General features: G+C 39.8%; 1 protein-coding gene across 1 annotated transcript in view; it reads left to right on the plus strand.

The window, feature by feature from the left end:
- The window catches only part of anapc1 (anaphase promoting complex subunit 1), a 57,799-nt gene extending 34,932 nt beyond the window's left edge, over nucleotides 1-22,867 (plus strand). The window contains exons 32-54 of the mRNA XM_054599983.1: nucleotides 616-746; nucleotides 1,454-1,594; nucleotides 3,413-3,565; nucleotides 3,855-3,936; nucleotides 4,492-4,583; nucleotides 5,919-6,053; nucleotides 6,692-6,774; nucleotides 7,551-7,629; nucleotides 7,821-7,895; nucleotides 8,534-8,586; nucleotides 8,711-8,858; nucleotides 9,724-9,918; nucleotides 10,300-10,301; nucleotides 13,363-13,449; nucleotides 14,066-14,183; nucleotides 17,202-17,279; nucleotides 17,489-17,556; nucleotides 18,723-18,861; nucleotides 19,569-19,655; nucleotides 20,454-20,549; nucleotides 20,645-20,834; nucleotides 21,712-21,843; nucleotides 22,343-22,867. Of these exons, the coding sequence (XP_054455958.1) occupies nucleotides 616-746; nucleotides 1,454-1,594; nucleotides 3,413-3,565; nucleotides 3,855-3,936; nucleotides 4,492-4,583; nucleotides 5,919-6,053; nucleotides 6,692-6,774; nucleotides 7,551-7,629; nucleotides 7,821-7,895; nucleotides 8,534-8,586; nucleotides 8,711-8,858; nucleotides 9,724-9,918; nucleotides 10,300-10,301; nucleotides 13,363-13,449; nucleotides 14,066-14,183; nucleotides 17,202-17,279; nucleotides 17,489-17,556; nucleotides 18,723-18,861; nucleotides 19,569-19,655; nucleotides 20,454-20,549; nucleotides 20,645-20,834; nucleotides 21,712-21,843; nucleotides 22,343-22,485 (2,507 nt within the window). The 3' untranslated portion in view covers nucleotides 22,486-22,867. The remainder of the gene's footprint in view (nucleotides 1-615; nucleotides 747-1,453; nucleotides 1,595-3,412; nucleotides 3,566-3,854; nucleotides 3,937-4,491; nucleotides 4,584-5,918; nucleotides 6,054-6,691; nucleotides 6,775-7,550; nucleotides 7,630-7,820; nucleotides 7,896-8,533; nucleotides 8,587-8,710; nucleotides 8,859-9,723; nucleotides 9,919-10,299; nucleotides 10,302-13,362; nucleotides 13,450-14,065; nucleotides 14,184-17,201; nucleotides 17,280-17,488; nucleotides 17,557-18,722; nucleotides 18,862-19,568; nucleotides 19,656-20,453; nucleotides 20,550-20,644; nucleotides 20,835-21,711; nucleotides 21,844-22,342) is intronic.
- The last annotated feature ends 376 nt before the right edge of the window (nucleotides 22,868-23,243 follow it).

Raw genomic sequence — 23,243 nt, forward strand, 5'->3', positions numbered from 1 at the left:
ATAAAAATATACAAAAATAATTTATTTCCCAATGTTTTAAAAAACACTATAGATGACAATAACCAGATAAAAAGATTAACATTAACAATTTTTGACGGTTCACACTGACTTGAAATTGTTTTTCAAGTCAGTCAACAAATCCGTTGTTCCGTCTTATTCTTTTGTATTTTTACTGTTGCTCCTTAATAAACCAAAAGTGTTTCTTATCCAGTTACTCAATTAATGGATGGAATAATCGATGGAATACTTGATAATTGTGTATAATTAAATACAAAGCAGAGATCTCTATTTGCTCAGTTGAGATCTGGTATTTTACCTTTCACTTTTTAAATCGGTCCAACGTGTCGTTGTCTAAACAGTTGAGAAAATGAGAGCAGTGTGATGATTGTTAAGTAAGATTACATTTTTTTTTTTTTTTTTTTTTTTTAAATATGGACGATATACAAAGATTGAAAACGATGTTTACTTGTGAAACACATACATTCTCCAGGTATTTGTAGAGAGAAAAAACTCTTGGCGATATAATCTGCAGATTTTTAATGGTTTTGGTTTTTTTGGACACAGAAATAAAGATCTTGAATGAATATTGTGTACTTCCTTTTTTTCCGACTCCAGGCCGCGCCCCCCCGAGGAACACGATGGTGGACCTGAACAGCGGGAACATTGATGTTCCTCCCAACATGACCAGCTGGCCCAGCTTCCACAACGGAGTCGCTGCAGGACTCAAAATAGCTCCGGCTTCACAGGTCAGTCTGAATCCACAGGTTACTTTATTATATTAAAGTCACTGTGAGGAACTCCTGACTGGTTATGAAACATAAATCAATACTTCTGTTAAATGTATTAATCTATTTAATATTTATTATTCCCCGTTATTTATTTACTCTTCAATCAAATTTTTACATTTATTTATTTTCACTAACTTTGACTTTCATTTGTTAATTTAAATGCATTTGTAAGTTTTTTTTTATTCATTATTAAATGTTTGTATTTATGCATTTATTTGTTGAATGCATTATTCTTCCTTTTATTTTAACTTTATTTAAGTATTCTTTTCTTTATATATTTATATAATTATATTTTTTATATGATATATTATATATATATTTATATATTTTATATATATATATCTATATTATATATAGATTTATATATTATATAAAAATCGATATATTATATTTTTCGAAAGAGTATACATATTTATATTTTTTTAAAGACAAAAACACACACAAGGCACTTTACAATAATTCACTACATGTTTACAATCAGTCAAACTCATTAAAACATTTACTAATTTAGATCACAGTATGTGAAGGAATGGAGGTATTAGAATGATCCAGAAGAGACTGATCATAGAAACTGTTCACGTCTGCTTTGTAAACGTTCTCACTCCTCCTCAGTAAACAAACCCTCCTTTGGTCACGTGACCTTTTTCTCCTCGTGGTGCGTTCAGGTGGACTCGGCCTGGATCGCCTACAACAAGCCGAAGAGCCCCGAGCTGGCCAACGAGTACGCGGGCTTCCTCATGGCCCTGGGCCTCAACGGACACCTCACCAAGCTGGCCACACTCAACATACACGACTACCTCACCAAGGTACACACACACACACACACACACACACACACACACACACACACACACACACACACACACACACACACACACACAAAACGTACATGTGCAGAAACTGTCAGCATTTATTTCACAGTACAAACATGCACATTTGATTTAAAACCCGAGAAACTACCTTAAAGCTCAGTTTACAGAACACAGTGCTCTAAATTACTGTTTATTTCTGTAGAACTAACACACACACACACACACACACACACACACACACACACACACACACACACACACACAGAAACTGTCAGCATTTAACCCTCCAAACAAACACAAGCGGACACATTCTGGGTTTACTTTCTACCTTAAAGATCAATTTACAGAACACAGTGCTCCAAATTACTGTTTATATCAGCAACACACACAAACACACACACACACACACACACACAGAGTCACAAAGAATGAAAGGAAAGCACAACAAATATGAACTTAAATACAGTTTATTCAAAGACACGTTTCTCTGGATGACTGTACATCAGATCCAGTCAGAGTGAAACTTTAAGTTTAGAAACTCGACAGGAAGCTTCGGAGCCAGATCCTCTTTTTACTTAACGAGTCGCCGTGTGAAGATGAAGAAGACGTGTTCGAGATCGATTCTTTTTAAAGTCACGTATTGATTCAGGATGTGAATTTAAAGCTGTAGGTCATAAAGATCAAAGAGTTTTCCTTTTTAGTCATCTCTCTATAAATTAAATTTGAGGATGTTCTCACGCACATTTTAAAGTTCTCTTTCTGAAATTTTTTAATTTGAATATTGTTGCCCACAAACCAGATCATCCAGTAAAACAGTTTGGTTCCTAAATGCTTCATGTTCCAGTCTCAAATGTTTAGTTTTATAAAGTTTTGTTGTGTGTGTGTGTGTGTGTGTGTGTGTGTGTGTGTGTGTGTGTGTGTGTGTGTGTGTGTGTGTGTGTGTGTGTGTGTGTGTGTGTGTGTGTGTGTGTGTGTGTGTGTGTGTGCTTGTGTGTGCTTGTGTGTGCTTGTGTCTTGTTGCTGCAGCCTTCTGCAAAGACAAACGTAGCCAGCGTCATTTTTACGTTTTGTTATTTGTCTAAATTCTTAAATATTGCTATTTTTAAATTCCCTGTGTTTGTTTGAATCGTCTGAGTGTCTGATTATTAATTTGAAATAAATGTGTTTTTATATAATCTCAGCCGTTAAATTTTGTATCTTTAAGTTTGATTTTCTCTGAATCCACAAGAGAAACTAAACTAGTTATGTTCCTTTTTCTGTTTATTTTTTTAGTATTTCTTAATGGTTTATGTTTAAATTAAAATAAGTGGATCAAAGTTTACTGACTGATTGAGGCGTTAATTCATTAACTGAATCGTGTGTTTTGTTTTTTTTACATTCAAAGCTTCTATTGAGGTTTTTCAAATGAAGCTTTTAGTGTCTGTCGTCATATTCATTTTTCATCACCCCAAACATTTTTAAATCCTCCCACAAAATCCTAAATTTACAAAAGTTCCTCGTTGGATTAAAGGAGTCAGTAGAGCAGAAATGTCCAATATTTACTTTTTATGTAAAGATGATCTATTTTTAGACACACACACACACACACACACACACACACACACACACACACACACACACACACACACACACACACACACACACACACACACAGGGGTCTAATGAGAGCTGTCAGTCGTGTTGCTCTGGTCGGAATCATCACAGTTAGAGCTACCTGCAGGTATTTCCTCTCACGCTGCGGTCTGATGTCATTACCTGAAGTCTTTTAGGATGTGAACGTACCTGTGTATGAACTCTCTGTCTCCCCCTCAGGGCCACGAGATGACCAGCATCGGGCTGCTGCTGGGCGTGTCTTCGGCCAAACTGGGCACCATGGACATGTCCATCACCCGTCTCCTCAGCATCCACATCCCCGCCCTGCTGCCCCCCACCTCCACCGAGCTGGACGTCCCGCACAACGTCCAGGTGAGTCTGAAAACAAAAAAAACATCATTATCAGAGAGTCAGCTCAAAAAAGAAATATTGATTCTGGGCTGTGAAATCACATTTAATGAAGGTGGAGTCAGTAATGACACGGCTATTAGTGTGTCTCTGTTTGTTAAGATCTGCACACTGTCACACTTAACTAGAGTGTATTAAACACACACACACACACACACACACACACACACACACACACACACACACACACACACACACACACACACACACACACACACAGAATGATTGAGTTTTCTCTCCGTCTGTTCTGCAGGTTGCTGCTGTGATTGGCATCGGGCTGGTGTACCAGGGAACAGGACACAGACACAACGCTGAGGTCCTGCTGTCTGAGATAGGTGTGTGTGTGTGTGTGTGTGTGTGTGTGTGTGTGTGTGTGTGTGTGTGTGTGTGTGTGTGTGTGTGTGTGTGTGTGTGTGTGTGTGTGTGTGTGTGTGTGTGTGTGTGTGTGTGTGTGTGTGTGTGTGTGTGTGCGTGTGTGTGGAAAAAAACAAACGTGAAATCTAAAAACAACAATTAATTACAGTTTAAAACAGGGTCCTCAAACTTTCAATTAAGGTTCCACATATTGATTTTGCATATGATCAGAGGAGCTGAATAATTCTGTCAAGAAGCACCAACATAAATAGACAATCAGTCCATAAATTGATTATTTGATTGACAGGAAATATTGAATATTTTCATAATAATTTAAGGTTTAATAACTTTTCTTTATTAAAGTGTCAAAAACAACTAGACCGTTGTTATATATGTGGTAGAGTTTTGTACTTACATTATCACAATTGTTTCCAACATCGTTCAAACAGAGAATTCTGTAATTATAATTAAGGTAAAGGTGCGTTTCATTTGTTCACCTGTCAGTGACGGTGTGATTCTGTCTCGGTGTCTCTCAGGTCGGCCTCCTGGTCCAGAGATGGAGTACTGCACAGACCGGGAGTCCTACTCTCTGGCTGCTGGTCTGGCTCTGGGGATGGTCTGTCTGGGGGTGAGTCACCTTTAATAAAACTCTACATCTCACCGCTAGGAGGTCCAGGAGGATTTGGTTTGGTCTGGTTTTAGGGAATAATAATTTGGTGTTTTTACGTCACGATTAAATATGAAACTTTATTTAAATCATTCTTTCTAAACTAAAAAGGAAAATCTGTTTTTTAATTGATATGAAAATTTTGTTGATGTATTTTTAGTGGGTTTTTTCTCTGGATTTCTCTCTTTATATTCGATTATCGTTGGTGTCGAACCCTGAAGCTTCTCATCTATATTTCAGAACACGCAAACATTCGTTTGCTGTTAAACTTCATCGTAGTTCTTTAAATCTGACAGTTAGAAGCTGATTGATCCAGTCATTGTTTTTATTTGTAATAGTCCAGAAGTGACTCTGAGTTTTCCTGAAATGAACGTCTCCTCCCATAAAAGAAACCCAGCGATGCTGTTTGTTCATTCTCACTGACACAGAAGAAGCTATCACACAAGTCTACAGTCATCTCTGTATTATGACGCTCTCTTTGTTTCGGTCTTATGACGGCGTATTAGGGCCATTGTAGGTAAAATAAAATAATAATTAAGGTGTTCTCTAATCTCTGAATTTCCAAGATTAAAGTCGTAACTTCACAAGGAGAAAAAATCTATAAAACTTTCATCTTCTCTGAGATTATAAAGTCATAAATTTGCAAAAAAAACAGATATTCTTTGAGATTAAAGTCACAAATTGAATTCAACAACATTTATATACATTAAACATTGATGGAAGTACAATTAATCCGATTAAATTCAGCAGAAGTATATAACATGTTACCTGGGTCCATAATAAATTAAATAAAAATGCCACTAGAATGTCTTTCTTGTTTTTAATTTTACGGTGTCTGGGGAAGAATAAATCCAAACAACTTTGATGCCGTCTGTGACGAAATACAGAGACAGAATCAAAAAAATTATAATTTGTACATAAATAGTGTTAAACAATTTTTCTCACTAATCTTTAATTTTATAATCTCAGAGATTATCCAAGTTTTCTCTCTTAAATATTCAACTTTAATCAAGTAAATTTATTTATTTATATTTATTTCTTTAATATATCCTCTGGCTCCTTTGATTATTATTATTATAATTATTATTATTATTATTACCTTTTGTGTTTTAACCTTCCATTGATTTTGTTATATCACCTTTTTCTGCTGTTTTCTCTCCACTTAAGTTATTTACCTTCCTCTGTCTCATCTTTCCAAACTCTTTTTCCTTTATTCCCTCCTCTGTTTCCTCCACTTCCTGGTCCCACTCTCGTCTCATCGTTCTCCCCCTCTCCTCCCCCTCTCTCTCCCCTCAGCACGGCAGTAACCTGATTGGGATGACGGACCTGAACGTCCCGGAGCAGCTGTATCAGTACATGGTGGGGGGGCACCGCCGGGCTCAGGCCGGAGCCAACAGGGAGAGACACAAATCCCCCAGCTACCAGATCAAGGTAGAGGGAGAGCAGAGTCACTGTTTCTACATTTATGAAGTCGAAGGAATCATCCATAACACTGTTATTACAGTATTTACACATCAGAGCTACAACGGATCAATAAACTCACAGATTTGAGTCACAGATCTCGGATCAGCACAAAAGAAAAAAAGGAGCAAATATGACTTTAAGAGATCCCTGATCACTTTTTTTTGCCGCCGGTACCAACTGCCAATCATTGATGATCCATAATGGCATATACGGATCGTTTTGTTCTGTTTTGTAATATCAGCTGGTCTACAAGGCTCCAGACTATTAAAAAACATATGTCATCCCTCTGAAGTCGGTTTAAAACATCAAAAACTCTTAATCTGGCTGATTTTTTTTTAGTTTGTTATAACAAAAAGTACAGAAAAACAAAAGATTTGTTTTGTAACATTGTCCAGAGGATGTTGTTTTTAAACCACCGTAAAAATGATACCGAGACATAAATATTATTTTCTCTCTATAATAATAATAATAATAATAACAATAATAATAATACATTTTATTTATAGAGCACTTTTCAAAGTTCTCAAAGACGCTATGTAAAGTAAACTGTCACAAATATTGAGGTTATCTTTTCTTTCTCCAAACATCATGGTCGGTTCCTCCAGGAGGGCGACACCATAAACGTGGACGTGACGTGTCCCGGAGCCACGCTGGCCCTCGCCATGATCTACCTGAAGACCAACAACAGGTGAGAGGAAGACAAACGGACGAGCTGAACTCTTGTTTTCTACTAAATGTCGTTCAGTATTTATTATCTTACGAATATAGTTTATTTATTAATTTGTGTTTAATATTTTTAATCGCAAGTGAGATATCTGCATGTTTGGATTGATGTTCTTTCTCTTCCTCTGCTTTTGCTCGAATCCAAACCTTTTAGTCTGCATACTAGACTGAGTTAGAGTCAACAGATTCATCTGTAGTCGTGACATGAAGCAGCGTTTTTTCTCATTAACGCTCTACTTTTAAAACACTGCGCACAAAGTACGTTGTCATGGCAACACATCACCTTAAACGATGCTCAAAGTTTGAAAAAATCTTATCAGATCAGGGACACATTATGTATTATTGATATGAATGTGTGGGATAGAAGATCAAAAGGGATTTCATGTGTCAATCAATCAATTTCCATTTTATTTTAAGTTTTAAATATAGTTAAAAACCACATAATCATCTGAAGAGGATGATCGTGACATAAAATAACTCGTATACGGGATCAGATTTACAAAGAAGCTGAGTTTCATAAATCCATGGTGGTGTTTCCTCATTATCACTGATGTGAGCGAGGAGCAGAACATCCTCACCCGATGAAGAGTCCGGCTGTCAGAAGACAACGCTCTCTGCTATTGGTCAAGAGGTTCCCGTCTCCCTTTTGAAGGCTCATCCGACGCCGCTCCTCTATTGGTCGAGAGGGTGTTGAAGGAGGGTATTAACACCTCCTCGTCTCTTCCTGGTTCTGTCCACCAGGTCCATCGCTGATTGGCTGAAACCTCCGGACACCTGGTTCCTGCTGGATTTCATCAAGCCGGAGTTTCTGCTGCTGAGGGTTAGTGTTAGTGTTAGTGTTAGTGTGTGTGTGTGTGTGTGTGTGTGTGTGTGTGTGTGTGTGTGTGTGTGTGTGTGTGTGTGTGTGTGTGTGTGTGTGTGTGTGTGTGTGTGTGTGTGTGTGTGTGTGTGATGTCAGATGTCATTCACACCTCCATAATCTGCTATCTCTCTCCTCTTCTTCCCTCTCAGACTCTTGCTCGCTGTATCATCATGTGGGATGAAATCCTCCCAAATACTGAGTGGGTCAAGAGTAACATACCGCAGGTGAGAAAACACTTACTCACTCACACACACACACACACACACACACACACTCACTCACACACACAGCATTATTTAGCTTCGGACCTGGGAACAAGTCACGGTGACTTGTGAAGTTTGGTTCATTTCTGTGGTTGTTTTTTTTAAAGTAACAGAACAAATAAAGTACAGACTTTGGGAGTTTCTTAGAGAATTATGGGATATTTTAGGGTAATGCAATAACAGTTTAGTCATAAATATATCAGTTTTCTGTAGAAATTATGACAAAGAATACTAGTAACCAGAGCCTTTAGCACAATCAGAACACTGCAGGTACAAAACGCTGAACTTTAGCTACAGAGTCGATCCAAAACTGGTCCAGAATCCAAAACAAATATATATATATATATATATATATATATATATATATATATATATATATATATATATATATATATATATATATAATTGCTAAATTGAATTCCACACAGCTTAGTTTCTTACTTCAGACTGTCAATAACAGGACTGGTAACATCATTTTTCTACTTGATTTACTCATATTTTCATGAATTACACTGTTAAATGTTATAAAATGCTCAGACAGCAGGTCACATACTAATAGTGTCTGTAGAAAGTATGTCAGTATTTGTTTTGTTTTTCAGATCATGAGGGGGACCTTTGACCCTTCAGATGACATAAACATGGAGACGATGGCGTGAGTACTAAAGCCAAACACTGACCTCATATACATTCTGGGTTAATCCTTAAATATTTGAACTTCCTCTCCTTCCTTTATGTCTTATCATCATCATCATCATTGTGTTATTGGTTTCTCTCAGCCAAGCCCAGGACTACATCACGGCCGGCGCCTGTATGGCGTTGGGTTTACGCTTCGCCGGCTCCGCCAACTCGGACGCCTTCGACTGCCTCTACGAGTTCGCCAGGACCTTCATGAAGATCATGTCCTTCGCTGGTACAGCTGCTGTTGTAAGTGTTTACAATGTGTTTCACCATCTGAAAAAAACAATCCCCAAAGACTACCCTGTTTATCAAAGCCGGAAGATATAGAAACTGTCATTAACGCCACTATTTCGTATTTTCGACAGTCCTTGAACACATCATGTGTGACGGCTGCTAAGCTCAAAGATGTATTATTTCATCTAAGAATTTATTCTACGTGTCTGATTTAAAATCTCGCCACAAATAAAACGTTTGCTCTATGCAGATTCTGTAAACATTTTATTATGAGCTCCTCAGTGAAACTAGGAAGCCATGATTGACTTCCTAGTTTTGTAGGAAATAGTTATATTATTTTATTTTTAAATTCTTAATTTAATTTCTGTAATTCTCTCAATAATTTCATGAAACTTCTACTGAACTTCAGAGAGGAGAGGTTGTAAAAATGTGAATAGTTCAATATTAAATATATATATTATATATATATAATATAGCAAGTGGAGTTTGTTGGAGGATTTCCAACATTGGTAACACTTGGACTTGGAGAAATGTTGGATATATATATTTAATTGTTTTTCCAATTTCTTGGGAAATAAATGATCAAAGAAATTTAAATTACGTTTTTTTATTTATTTATTGTATGGTAACTGTTATTCTGCACTAAAGACATGTTTGAGTTCTCTCTACTTCTAGTCATGATTGTTCTGTTTCCACAGAGGAACAGGACTTTTATTTTGAAATGAAAATCAAGAACACAGAGAGAAAAATGCCCTGAAGCTTCTTTCAGAGGATTAAAGTTCTACTTCTGATGCTGTGTTCACATACACATACTTTAGATAATGATTAGTTGTATGTGCTGTATCATTCTCTGTCTGCGTGTCTTCTGGTTCTGCAGCAGACGGGTTACTACAACCTGCAGACCGGCCTGTCCATGATCCTGCTGGCGATGTCCATGGTGATGTCCGGCACCGGGAACCTGAAGGTCCTGCAGCTCTGCCGCTTCTTCCACAAGAGGACCGGAGGAGAGATGAACTACGGCTTCCACATGGCTCATCACATGGCTCTGGGCCTGCTGTTCCTGGGGGGGGCGGTGAGACCATCACACACACACACACACACACACACACACACACACACACACACACACACACACACACTCACTCACATAAACCCACCGTAAAGACACAACTGAATGGACCTTTTTTCCACAGCATCCATTTAAGCGTTTTATTTAAGGGATCAAATCACAACATAAACAAGTGTTGGTTACAAAAATATGCAAATTACATGAACACAAAAGTGACTAAAACATTATTGCATTGATTCCCTCTCAGAAAACAGAACAAAATTAAGCTTAAAACCTTGAAACCCGAAATAGTGATCCGTATTAATACATGTAATTAGTTTTTTCAAGACAAAAAACTGTTATCGTCATTGAGGTTGTCCATCGTCCGTTTATTATCTACAGTAGAGGTATTCAAAAATCAACAATCTGTTTCAGTGGAAGTTATATTTAGGATATTTTTACCGCTTTACCCTTCGTTATCTGAGCTCTCTTCAAAGACACCAGACTCCATTGACAAAAACAGTCGTTTTACCTCTCAGAACTCAGGAGTTTCTGCTCTACTTCTGCCTCCTTGTTTGTGTTGTTGTGTGACTTTGGTGAATCTGAACAAAATCACACAATAACACAAACTAATGGAGGCCGCAGTAGAGCAGCAACTCCTGAGTTCTGTGAGGTAAAATTAATGTTTTTGTGAATGGAGTCTGGTGTCTTTGAGTTCCCCGTCAGAAACATTTACATTGCTTTGCCAACAAAACCCAAAATGCCCACAGACACAAACACACTGGATGACGTGGGACTGTTGTCTCTGGAAAGACCAGGTACACACACACACACACACACACACACACACACACACACACACACACACACACACACACACACACACACACACACACACACACACACACACACACACACACACAAACAAGTCTGTTTTGTTTGTTTTTGTGCATAATGAATGACATTTACACACAAACCAGCCTCCTCCATCCTCTGACCTTGTCCTGTGTATTTCTACTCTCTCATTGCCTGTTGCACCTTCAGCCGTATTCAGATGAACAGGGACTGTGTGTGTGTGTGTGTGTGTGTGTGTGTGTGTGTGTGTGTGTGTGTGTGTGTGTGTGTGTGTGTGTGTGTGTGTGTGTGTGTGTGTGTGTGTGTGTGTGTGTGTGTGTGTGTGTGTGTGTGTGTTATCGTGGGTCTGCAGAGGTCATGAGCTGCAGACTCGGGCCACGTCTCTCTCTCTGCTCGTCTGCCATTCTGTTTGTCGGCCTTTTGTTTTGAAATGTTCTCATGTTTAATCATCATTATCGCCACGTCGTTGACTTTCATTTTATTTCATTGGTTTTCTCACGTTTATGGTGATGACAGCGGATCTGGCATGTGGGTTTCATTTGTTTTATTAATTCTTGTTTGCTTGGTTAGTTTCTCTTCCCTTTTATTCAGTTTTTTTTTCAGCCTGAAACTGAAGTGAAAGTTAAGTTTCTTCCACCCAAAGTCTCAACTGCCGATTTGTAATTCTCAGAATTTCACCAGCTTTTGGACGGAAGTGTCAGTTATTTCATACATTTGTCACATTTCTAAACATTACATTTGATATTTTTGCACTGGTGCGTCTCACTGAATTATAAGCGTTACCTTTTTTTTTTGTCAGTTGCCAAACACATTGGTCATTTAAACACTTTATGTAAATGATTGTAAACAGGAATAAAGGTGCAGATAAACGTTTTTTGAGTCAGATGAGGCCTTTTCTGCAGAAGATGTTGGGTCAGAAGGTTGTTGGAAGTCGGGGTTAAAGGGGTCATTGGTCCCTCACATCGGTGTCTCTCTTTTAAATAGTTTAAGCTGTAAACTGGTAGTCAGAGGATGTGATGTTCCGTGTTCCTGAGGCTCTTAAACGTGATAAACAAGCCTCAAGCAGCCGTTTAATTGAAGAGCAGCGTCCTCCGTTATGACGTTCTCTCACGTGACCTTCCATGTGAAGTCTGACCCGACTCCATTCTAACGACTCCGTTAGTTTAAGCACACACTTAACCTCCAACCGTTATGTGAAAGAGGCTCTGTGATGACGTCTACTAGATTACAGCGTAAAAAGTGTTTGATTTGGAGCAGTGTGTCTTTGAAAACTTGATAAAGATAATCCTGTATTTCATTTTCATTTCATTTTGATCATGAGCATTGTTATTTTAAATCTCCTGTCCCATAAGGAGGCTCTACACTCCCGTCACAGATCGTGTAAATGTCAAGCAAACTCTGTGTTTCCACCAACTGGTTTGGAGAGCAGAGCGTTTTCTTTATCTTATTTAGTCAAAAAAACACCTCAAACCAGCTTCAAATATTTTTTTTCCCGTTCAGTTTTTCTAATGTGATACTTCATGATAAGAATTAAAAAAACGTTAATAGAAACTCTGCTCGTGTGCAAATATGTTGCAACGAGTGGAAGTCCTTCACAGACTCCGTATGTACTATTCAAGATTTTAATAATAATAAAATAACTTTATTTATATAGCACCTTTAAAAACACAGTTTACAAAGTGCTTCGACAGACAAGGCAGCAAAAGCAAACAAGACAATTAAACAAAAGAAAGCTGAGAAAAACTAAGGTGAGACTTCCACCCTGATGAAGATAAAACAGAACAGAGATGAAACTATAAAAACAATCCATAGGATAAAACTAAACTAAGAAATAACTTAATAATTACAAATGAGAATCAATAAAATGAATAAAATAAAAATGAAATGAAATAGATAAACATAAAATAGTATATGAAGATAAGATAGTAAAACCAATAATAAAAACATTAAAGCGACGACATCACATAAAAGCCATTCTGTAAAAATGATTGTGATTGAACTGATTTGATATTGAATGCAGTCCGGGACATTTAGGCTGTACACACTTTGCACACACATGACAAAGGTTACGACACAACAACTACGCCCTGAAACAGAATACGCACATTACGCTCGCCTCTCTTTTTAACCGGACGGACAGACTTTGGTTCTGCTTTCTTCTTGCTGCCGGGAAAAGAAAAGAGGACGTCCTGCTTTAATCCAGATTTTCACAAAAACACTGGGTCATATGTGTCCAAAGGGGGTCTGTTTAGGTCCACAAGCAGCTTTTGCGTCTCCGGCTGTCTGTCTCATTTAACATTATGAGTTTAAAACTGTGTCTCGCACTCACTATTCATATATGTCAATAAAGCTTTTGCAGTTTGAATAATGAAAACTGGGCATTAGTACGCTGTTAAAAGACAATTTAGTGACAATTTGAAGTGACAAATAATTGTGTTGATTGATTGATTTTAGAGACCTCTGAAGTTTTTCTTATTGGCTCTTTCAGGGGGTCTGCAGTGTCAATCAAAGGGTCTCGGACCCCCTGAGACCCCCCCAGTATTTACACACTGTACCGTGCAGACTGTTCGTGGTGAGTTTAATTATGATGTGATGTTTGATTCTGTCTTTTAGATACACGCTGAGCACCTCCAACTCGGCCATCGCCGCTCTGCTCTGCGCCCTCTACCCACACTTCCCTGCTCACAGCACTGACAACCGGTGAGACACACACACACACACACACACACACACACACACACACACACACACACACACACACACACACACACTCACACTCACACACACACTCACTAAATGAATTGTCCCATGTGATGAGAAGCTGCAGGTAGATTTGTGCGAGGATGTGAACATTGTGACATCCAACTGAATCTGAAGTAATGACTTCCTGGCTGCTGCTCATAAATGTTAAATGTTGTCCCGAGCAGCAGGGGGAGCTTGTTTCAGGATTCATATCATACTGTTACTGAATTTTTTGCATTTAAAATCTAAAGAAAATGTGCACAAGATCAAAACATATCATGTTTCTCTGAAAATGTTGCTCCTGACCGTGTAGAAAAATAACATTTACATCATTGTGGAACATTAAAACAAGATAAATGAAGAACCTTTCAGGGGATTCATAAATGTAATGTGCAATGAGGACACAAACGATATGAAACGATACACATTTTGAATAAAATCATGTATATACTCATCAGGTCTTTGATAACAGGAGAACAAGACTCTAGATATACTCAGGAGAAAACCTCTGAACACATAGCAGTCTCTGGATGAACGACATATTGTAGATATCTGAGTGTTGTTGTTTCTGCAGCTATCACCTTCAGGCCCTGAGACACCTGGCCGTTCTGGCTGCAGAGCCACGTCTGCTGGTCCCTGTGGACGTGGACTCCCTGAAGCCCTGCTACGCCCTCCTAGAGGTCACCTACAAGGTCAGTCATCAGTCCCACCTGGCTGAACATGGAGGTCAGACGACATCCACAATCACAGACTGGTTTACTGTTACTGTCCCCAAACTCAAAGTACAATCTGTACGTTGTTCCTCTGAATGACAGCATTCACTTCCTCCCTCTCTTCTCATTCTCTGTCACACAAACTTTCTAAAATGTCAATGAATGCACTTCCTCCTGACGAGTTGTTTTACATGCAAACACACACACACACACACACACACACACACACACACACACACACACACACACACACACACACACACACACACACACACACACACACACACACACACACACACACAGATTCTGTAGGTCATTGGAGGAAGCTTCATTTAAACTTCTGCTTCTCTTCTGCTCCGCTGAGCGACTTCCTCCACAAGCTCTCGTTTTCTTTTAAAAATGAGTGAGGAAGCAAAAGCAAAGCCTCGGACAACTTGTAATGTTCTTAAACAAAGAGAGAGTCTCTCCCCTCCTGAATCCATTCTGGAGAACTTCCTCTTTTATGAATGAAGCGGTTCACGAGTTGAAGCAGCAGCGCCTCAGCAGCCTGAAAGATCCTGTACTCTCTGGAGGTACTTCCTCCACCAGACCGTATTCTTCTCCAGACCAGGGCCTTTATGGGGGTCCCTAGAACTCCATGAAGAGGTTCCTAGTGATCCACAAGGGGCTTCAGTCTACATTGTTTCTGTTTGATTCATTAGATCTGAACTCTGTTGTCTGCAGTTTACTTACTTTAAATAGAAAAATGTATCTTTATTTAAATAAATGTCTACATGAAATCAAACAACTAAACGCTGTTAGAAAAAACTTATGAATAAAAAGTTTTAGTGCACTTACCAGCAGCATCAACAGTCCCAAACTTACATAAATAAAAAACCTAAATGAACAAGAGAAGGCTGTCTGCAGACTTTGACTCGTTAACGCATACAACGGTTATTTTAAAATGGCATTAATTGATCATCATTCATTTTGAGAGCAGTGATTTTACGTGTTTTTTTAACCAGGTGAAATTATTAATTGATTAAAGGATTTGTTTCTGCTAGTCCTCCTAGAGTCTGTAAATACACACAAATATACAAAAAGAGGTTAGAAGTTATAAAAGAGGCAAAAGAAAATAACAGGAAAATATAGAATACAAAAAATGATTGTTAAAATATGATGTTATTCTTTCTGCACCTATACGTATATGTATGTATCGGGACTATAAATAACAGTAGAAAACAAGGAAATGCAAAAAAAATGGAGCAGACTAGTCGGTTTCTAACAACTTCTGTCCCACGTCATATGCACATATTTCTGTGTCATAAATTGACATAAAGAAGCTCTGCATTAATCTCCTAGTAGTGACTGAACCCTTCCATCTGATGGGACAGAAAGCTACAGAGCTTTTATTATATATAGATATAAAAATGGTTTTCAAGATGATGATAGAAACGGAAACAAACTGCTGCTCCTGAAGCCACAAACAACCTTCTGTTCTAACGAGAGAAAGGAGATGCTGAGATGAGAATAGCTGCAGATGGTTATTTTTCTAGTGTTCCATGTTTACTCATACATTATTTCTATGTGGAGCACATCCATTGTTTCAACACTGAGGCTGTGTCTTCACAGATGCAGTAAATAGCAGCTGAATTACAGCAGCAGTACGTTCTCAGACGCCCTCACAGAGGTTTTGGTTTGCTGCTCTGTAGAGATGTGGTTATTGTAGAAACACAGCACCGTGAGGTTCTGCTGATGGAGCTTTGTTTTCGTGAAGCATTTTCATTTCGCAAGGATAAATTATGCGTTTAGAAATTCTTCTTTAAAGCTTTCAGTACACAGACGCTCGTTGTGGGTGTGTGCTGAAGCAGAATGTGTGAGCTTTAGGGAAAATGGAAAACACTGAGAGGAGGAGAAGTTTAGGAAGGAGAGTTTTAAAGAAGCTAGACAGGATTTAAAGGGACAGTAGTGATGTTTAGAAGTGTGGTATTTGAGGTACTTCTACATAGTCTGTGTACTACTGCAGTAGATGTACTGCTGTAGACACCTAAAAGAATCAATGTCAGTTATGTTTAGAATATGTTCACCTCTTCACCTTTCTCACAGAACTGCAGCTGTTATCTAAGCTCTCTACAAAGACTCCATTCACAAAAACAGTGATTTTATTGAGTCGGTTTGTGTTATTGTGTGATTTTGGTTTTAGAGTTTGTTCACACAACAACAAACACATGTTTATATTTGAACATGATTATAGAGGGGGTAGGGTTACAAATGAACACATCACAAATAGAGGAATACAACCACAAACACACAACACAAGTAGAAGGAATAGGATCACCAGAGGCTCTACGATATGAGACTATCGTCATGCTTCAGTCATGATGCGATGTCTTTGCGATTTTAAACATTTAGCGATAAACATTGCGAGTATTGAGATCACTTATATTGCGATTTATTACCTTTGTTCATCTGCAAGTTATCAGTTTTATCTAAAAAGACAAAGTTTTCCCTCATTTTAAATGCAGCAGAATGGTTTTGTCAGACAGACTGACCAACACTGTCATAAAAATGTCATAAATGTTGCATCATGAACCTGAAAAACTGAGCTGTTTGTATCACAGTCTGCAGAGTCCAATCCTTTAAGACTTCTGGTGGTTGTAACCAAAATGTTTATTTGTATTTGTAGTATTAATAGCTTATATAATAAAGGATCAATACTTTCTTTCTGTGTATCGATGCAATATTTACACGCAAAATATCGTGATACTTCGTAAGAACATTTATTTAATTATAGTAATCTTTGCCCAACTGTAAAACTGTTGTTCTGCCTTTTTTCTGCTTTCAGTATTCTGCTAAAATACAACAAATTTCTTGTTGAAATAAGAAAATAAAACATTATTTTATTGAACAAATGAACATCTAACTGACTTCAAAAAGACATCAATAAAAACATTCAAATAAATTTGTGAAAACAGTTTCTCTGATCTCATCAGGTGTGTTTTGTGTGTTTGATTTCAGGAGACCAAGTGGTACAATGAGACAACGGTGGAGCTGATGGCCCCCACCATGCTCCCCGAGCTGCACCTCCTCAAACGGGTAAAGAACACGAACACTTCACAGCTCTGTACCTCAAAATATATATCTTATAAATAAATATGCATTTATAAACATGTTGGTGTAGGGTTTTGATATTCGACACAACATTAACAGCGTTGATTCCTAACACCAGATAGGATGATATGCAGATGAATCAAACACACCCTGATCTCTGAATCAGATGCTGACTCAGTGTTTGTTGATCTCAGGTGAAGGTGAAGGGTCCGCGGTACTGGGAGCTCTCTGTAGACCTGAGCAGAGAAACACAGCATCTACAGTAAGTAAAGAGAATACCTGTTTGAAACCACTAAATACAGAGTGTGTGTGGAAATGATAGCGGAGCAGCTTCGTTGATTTATAGTTCACTTTGGTTGAAATCAGAGAGGAACCACACGTTTATATAATCAGACCTCTGAACCAAAAGCAGTGTAAAGGTCGTATTTCTGCTTTGTCACATTTTTTTCTGTGGCTTTGATTTTCGTTTCAAAATAAAAGTCCTGCTCCTCTATAGAAACAGAACCATCATGACTAGAAGTAGAGAGAACTCAAACATGTCTTTAGTGCAGAATAACACAGTTATAGTGACATAAGTGGAATTTCTTTATTAATTTATTTAGCAAAAATTGTAAAACACTGGAAATTTTACCAATGTAGAAAGAAATGTGAAAAAAACGTGTTATATATTGAACTATTTACATTTGTACAACCTCTACTTCCAGCCTCTCCTCTCCTCTCTGCTCTGTCTTCAGCAGACTGAAGTTCAGTCAAAGTTTCACAGATTTTTTTTGTCATACGATTGTTGGTCTCAGATGAATCAATCATAACTTCATAGTTTCATTGAGGAGCTCAGAATTGAATGTTTTGTACAGAATCTGTATAAAGTAAACGGTTTATTTGTGGCGAGACACTAAATGAAACTTGTAGAGCCAATTTTTTGGGTTGAAATATCAAAATTTTTAGCTCAGTTTTGGTTACTTTTCTGACGGAAGCATTCCTCAAAAATGATGTGTTCAAGGACTGTCAGAAAAGATTAAAATCTGACAATAATGAAGTTGTTTTTTTTTACAGCTTCTGGCTGTGATAAACTTTATATATTTTTAAAGTTTTTTAAGAAAACATGCTTTTCAACCCTGCTAGCGAGTTTTGGGGGTTCACAGTGTTAACATACAGGAGATAGAGACCGCAAACATCCAAATGTGCACTTCAAAACAAATAAATCTTTAATGTGATATTTAGAAACCAGAACCAGACAATGCTGAATGTGTGTTGGTGCATTTAAGAGACAATGATGAAGCAAATTAAGTTGTTTTCTAAAAATCACAAAAACAAATGTGCAAAATTATTCAAAAGAACCAGATGAAGCTGAACGAAAAACAAAAAGAAAACTTGTAAAGTATCTAGAAAAACAGCTGTGACATGTACTGACGGATGTTTGTCCCTCAGGTCCATCCTGTCCAGAGACGGGGTTCTGTACGTTAAACTGAGAGCCGGCCAGCTGCCCTACAAAGACGACCCTCAGGGCTGGAAGAGTCTGCTGGCCTCCACCGTCAACCACCGCACCTCTGGAGTCAGAGCCTTCAAGGTAAACACCACCCAGTAACACCAGCTCACACCAGTAGAGGGTCCACTCAGAGACCAGTGATCTAGTGTGTCACATTTAGAGCCCGAGACCTGGTTCTAAACAGGAACTGGTTCTAAATGAGTAGAAACTCAGAGTATTGATGCGGTTTGGAGCTAACGGTTCTGCTATCGGTACCTTATAAGACATAAAGTAATTTGCCTCTGCACTATACTTTTGCTCTGGTTTATGCTTTAAGATGCTTGTTTAAGAAAGGAGATGCACTGATGACTTCTGGTGACTAGTAGTTCTCTTGAATACCTATGTTGAATACACTTTTTTAAGTCATGCTTTGGTATATATAAATAGCGATATATATATGACTGTAATGTAATATAATGTAATAAATGTATATATGTTTAGTATATAACACAATGTAAGGAAACCTTGTATAAGTGGAGGTGAGCGGGGGTTAGTGGAGGTAAATGGAGGTGATTTGAGGTGACGACACCTCTGCTGCTGGTGTCTCCTGCTGGCAGCTCGTCACTGGTTGACAGACTATTACTGGTTTCCTGATGGGCTCAGTGTTCGCCGTCAACACACTTCACCACTTCTCCTTGTCCCCTTCTCTTCCCTCTCTGTCTTTCATATCCTTTTCTTGTTCCTCTAAACTTCTTCTTTCATGTTGCTTCATGCACATAATTGTACGTTTTCCCGCGGTGTGTCTGCAGCCTGAAGCCATCTCTACGTTCACCTCAGAGCCGGCGTTGGTCTCCTTCGCCGAGTTCTTCTGCAAAACGTCTGAGGAGATTCCACACGTGAGTTAAACGTCAGACATTCACCTCATGACAGCCTCTCTGTTGTCTGTTGACTGTTTTAACGATCTAAAACAACGAATCGTACCAGATTACATACAGTTACTATTTTAACTGTCAGTGTTTTACCTTTTTATAGAAAACATAAACAACAGATAAATGTCATAAAGCAAAGTAAACACTCTGCTGGACTGTTCCTGAACGCATCCCTAAGTTACTGTGTAGAACATCCTGAGCTTCATGGTCATGTGACTGGATCATGTGACTGGATCATGTGACTGGATCATGTGACTGGATCATGTGTTTATCTAACATATTGGGTCTGATTAAGAGCTGTCTTGGGATAAATAAGTGGACGTTGCATTGGGAGGGAGGAGGAGAAGGAAGAGGGAGGAAAACAAGGAGGAGGAGGAAGGAGGGAGAGGAGGAGGAAGAAGAGGAAGAAAGTAAAAGACAAAAAATGAGTCCTAAAACTGATAAAAAGTCAGTTTATGATGGAGGAGGAAGAGGTGGAGGAAGAAGAAGAAGAGGAGGAGGAGGAGGGGGAAGAGGAAAACAATTAAACGTGGTTGCTTTCATACAGACCATCAAAAGGTTTACGTCTCACTGACAATATGTTTTAGAACCCAAAATACTGAAACGAAATCTTTAGGATGTCCGTTATCTCAGAGACGATTGTGTCTCATGTGTGTGTCTCATGTGTGTCTCATGTGTGTGTCTCATGTGTGTGTGTGTGTCTCTGTGTGTCTCTGTGTGTCCTGTGTCTCCTGTGTGTGTCTTGTGTCTCCTGTGTGTCTTCAGAGAGGAGACACTCTGGTGTTGTTCTCGGCGATGCTGTATGAATGTGTGACTCAGGAGTGTCCAGAGATGCTGCCCACATACATCGCTATAGAGCAGGTGAGAACACCTTTAAAGTTCTTGTTGTGGTTCTCAGAGGTTCTGCTGGTTGTGAGATATCCAGAGACGGCGCTCTAACCCCCGGTGTCTCTCAGGCCGTGTCCGCTCTGCGCCGGGCCGACCTCCTGCAGACCTTCCCTCTGTGGCAGATGCGTCTGGTGGTGGAGCTGTGGGACAGCCGGGTGCAGAGAGGACCAAACAACCGCCACGACGCTCTGCTCACCTCAGAGTTCATGCCCGTCATGAAGAACATGGTGGACGAGGAGCTGGACCGCTGGCTAGCAGGTGAGGAGGAGGAGGAGGAGGAGGAGGAGGAGGAAGAAGAGGGGGACGAGGGAGAAGAGGAGGAGGAAGTGGGGGAGGAGGAGCAGGAGGAAGAAGAGGGAGAAGAGGAGGTAGAGGAAGGATGGGGGAGGAGGAGGGGGGGAGGAAGATGATTGGGAAGAGGAGGAGGAGGAAGAAGAAGAGTAGGAGGAGGGGGAGGAGGAGAGGAGGAGGGGGGGAGGAGGAGGAGAGAGGAAGAGTAGGAAAAGGGAGGGGGGGAGGAGAGAGGAAGAGTAGGAAAAGGATGGGGAGGAGGAAGAGGAAGATGATTGGGAAGAGGGGGAGGGGGGAGGAGGAAGAAGAAGAGGTGGAGGAGAGAGGAGGAGGCAGAGGAGGAAGAGGGGGAAGAGGAAGACAGGGGGAGGAAGAAGAGGAGGAAGAAGAAAAGGAGGATGAAGGAGAGCGGGCTCCATGTTGGGAGCATTTAGTTTGTTACAGTACGCACTAAAGTACCAGGATGTTTCTCATTCTGTTCTGTCTATTCTGACCCACAATCCTTTGCACCGCAGGGTCAAAGTTCAAGGTTCAGTGTTCAGATTGTCCAGGAGGCTTAAAGTGTGTTAAAGCTGCATTCTCTCTCCTGACCATCAGGGGGCGACTCCTCCGGTTGGTTCATTACCTCATCAAACATGAGCACAGGTCGTCATGGTAACGTGACGTGTTGCAGCAGAGCGCTCCTCGCTCGTATTTACCCAACATTCACCAGGTGACTAACTGTGTGTGTGTGTGTGTGTGTGTGTGTGTGTGTGTGTGTGTGTGTGTGTGTGTGTGTGTGTGTGTGTGTGTGTGTGTGTGTGTGTGTGTGTGTGTGTGTGTGTGTGTGTGTTTTCTCTCCCAGACCACAGCTCCGTGTTGAGGTCCTACATGAGGGGTGAGGCCCTCCCTAAGGCCGCCCAGTCCATCATGCTGGCCAGCTTCCTGGTTTACCGCTCCATCCCCTGTCTGAGGAACACACACACACAGCTGGAGGGTGAGACACACACACACACACACACACACACACACACACACACACACACACACAGCTGGAGGGTGAGACACAGCTGGAGGGTGAGACACACACACACAGCTAGAGGGTGAGACACACACACACAGCTGGAGGGTGAGACACACACACACACAGCTCTAGTACTTGATTTAACACACAGCTAGTGACCTTTACTACTAAATGGTACTTTTACAGTACTTTTACTCTGGTACCTTTACTCTGGTACTTTTACTCTAGTACCTTTACTCTAGTACCTTTACTCTAGTACCTTTACTCTGGTACCTTTACTCCAGTACTTTTACTCTAGTACCTTTACTCTAGTACTTTTACTCTAGTACCTTTACTCTAGTACTTTTACTCTGGTACTTTTACTCTGGTACTTTTACTCTAGTACCTTTACTCTAGTACCTTTACTCTAGTACTTTTACTCTGGTACTTTTACTTCAGTAAAGTACTTAAGGAGCCTCCTCTGTGCCTGCAGGCTGCAGCTCTCTGGGGGATTTACTGTGGAGGAGCAGCCGGCTGAGGATTCCTCTCCGAGACCTGCTGAGGCTGGTCCCCGTCCTGCTGGGCCCCGGATCCGGACCCCACGACCTGCCGGGCCTCCCTCTGCAGGCCTTCTGATCCAAGCCACGCCCCCAGAGGAGGGTCGCCTCCCTGCATCACGGAGGAGAAGAACTGTTCCTCCTCAGCTTCAGACTTTTGTAAAATAATGTTTCTTTTTTTACTCTGCAGTAAAGATGTAGTACTGCAGTAAAGCTGTAGTACTGCAGTAAAGATGTAGTACTGCAGTAAAGCTGTAGTACTGCAGTAAAGATGTAGTACTGCAGTAAAGCTGTAGTACTGCAGTAAAGATGTAGTACTGCAGTAAAGATGTAGTACTGCAGTAAAGATGTAGTACTGCAGTAAAGCTGTAGTACTGCAGTAAAGATGTAGTACTGCAGTAAAGATGTAGTACTGCATCGTGGGGAGGACGAAGAGACAATAAAAGAGAAAAGTACCTCTACTGCTCCTGAGTACTGTGTTCTGTTGTGTTTAAACAGTGTAAACACCAAAGAGGAGTACTCTGCTGCTCCACATCACGTTCCTTCCTCCTCCTCCTCCTCCTCCTCTTCAACGTCGTTGGGTTTTTCTTCTTCTCTTCTTCTTTTGAATGAACCTTTCAGTCAGCAGGTGAACTTCCTGTTGAGGTGGAGTTGGTTTGTTTGTACTTCATACTATTAGTAACCAACTAAATAATAGTTATTCTTCCAGCTCTGTGTTTCTGTCTCTAACACTTTATGAATATATTAAACCAAATAATACCTTTTACATAGATCACAGCTCTTTGATATAAACAGAATAAACAAAGAAATCAGAACTATTCGCCTCACAGAAAGTTC

This window comes from Anoplopoma fimbria, chromosome 6, assembly GCF_027596085.1.
Source record: "Anoplopoma fimbria isolate UVic2021 breed Golden Eagle Sablefish chromosome 6, Afim_UVic_2022, whole genome shotgun sequence".
Classification (NCBI taxonomy): Eukaryota; Metazoa; Chordata; class Actinopteri; order Perciformes; family Anoplopomatidae; genus Anoplopoma; species Anoplopoma fimbria.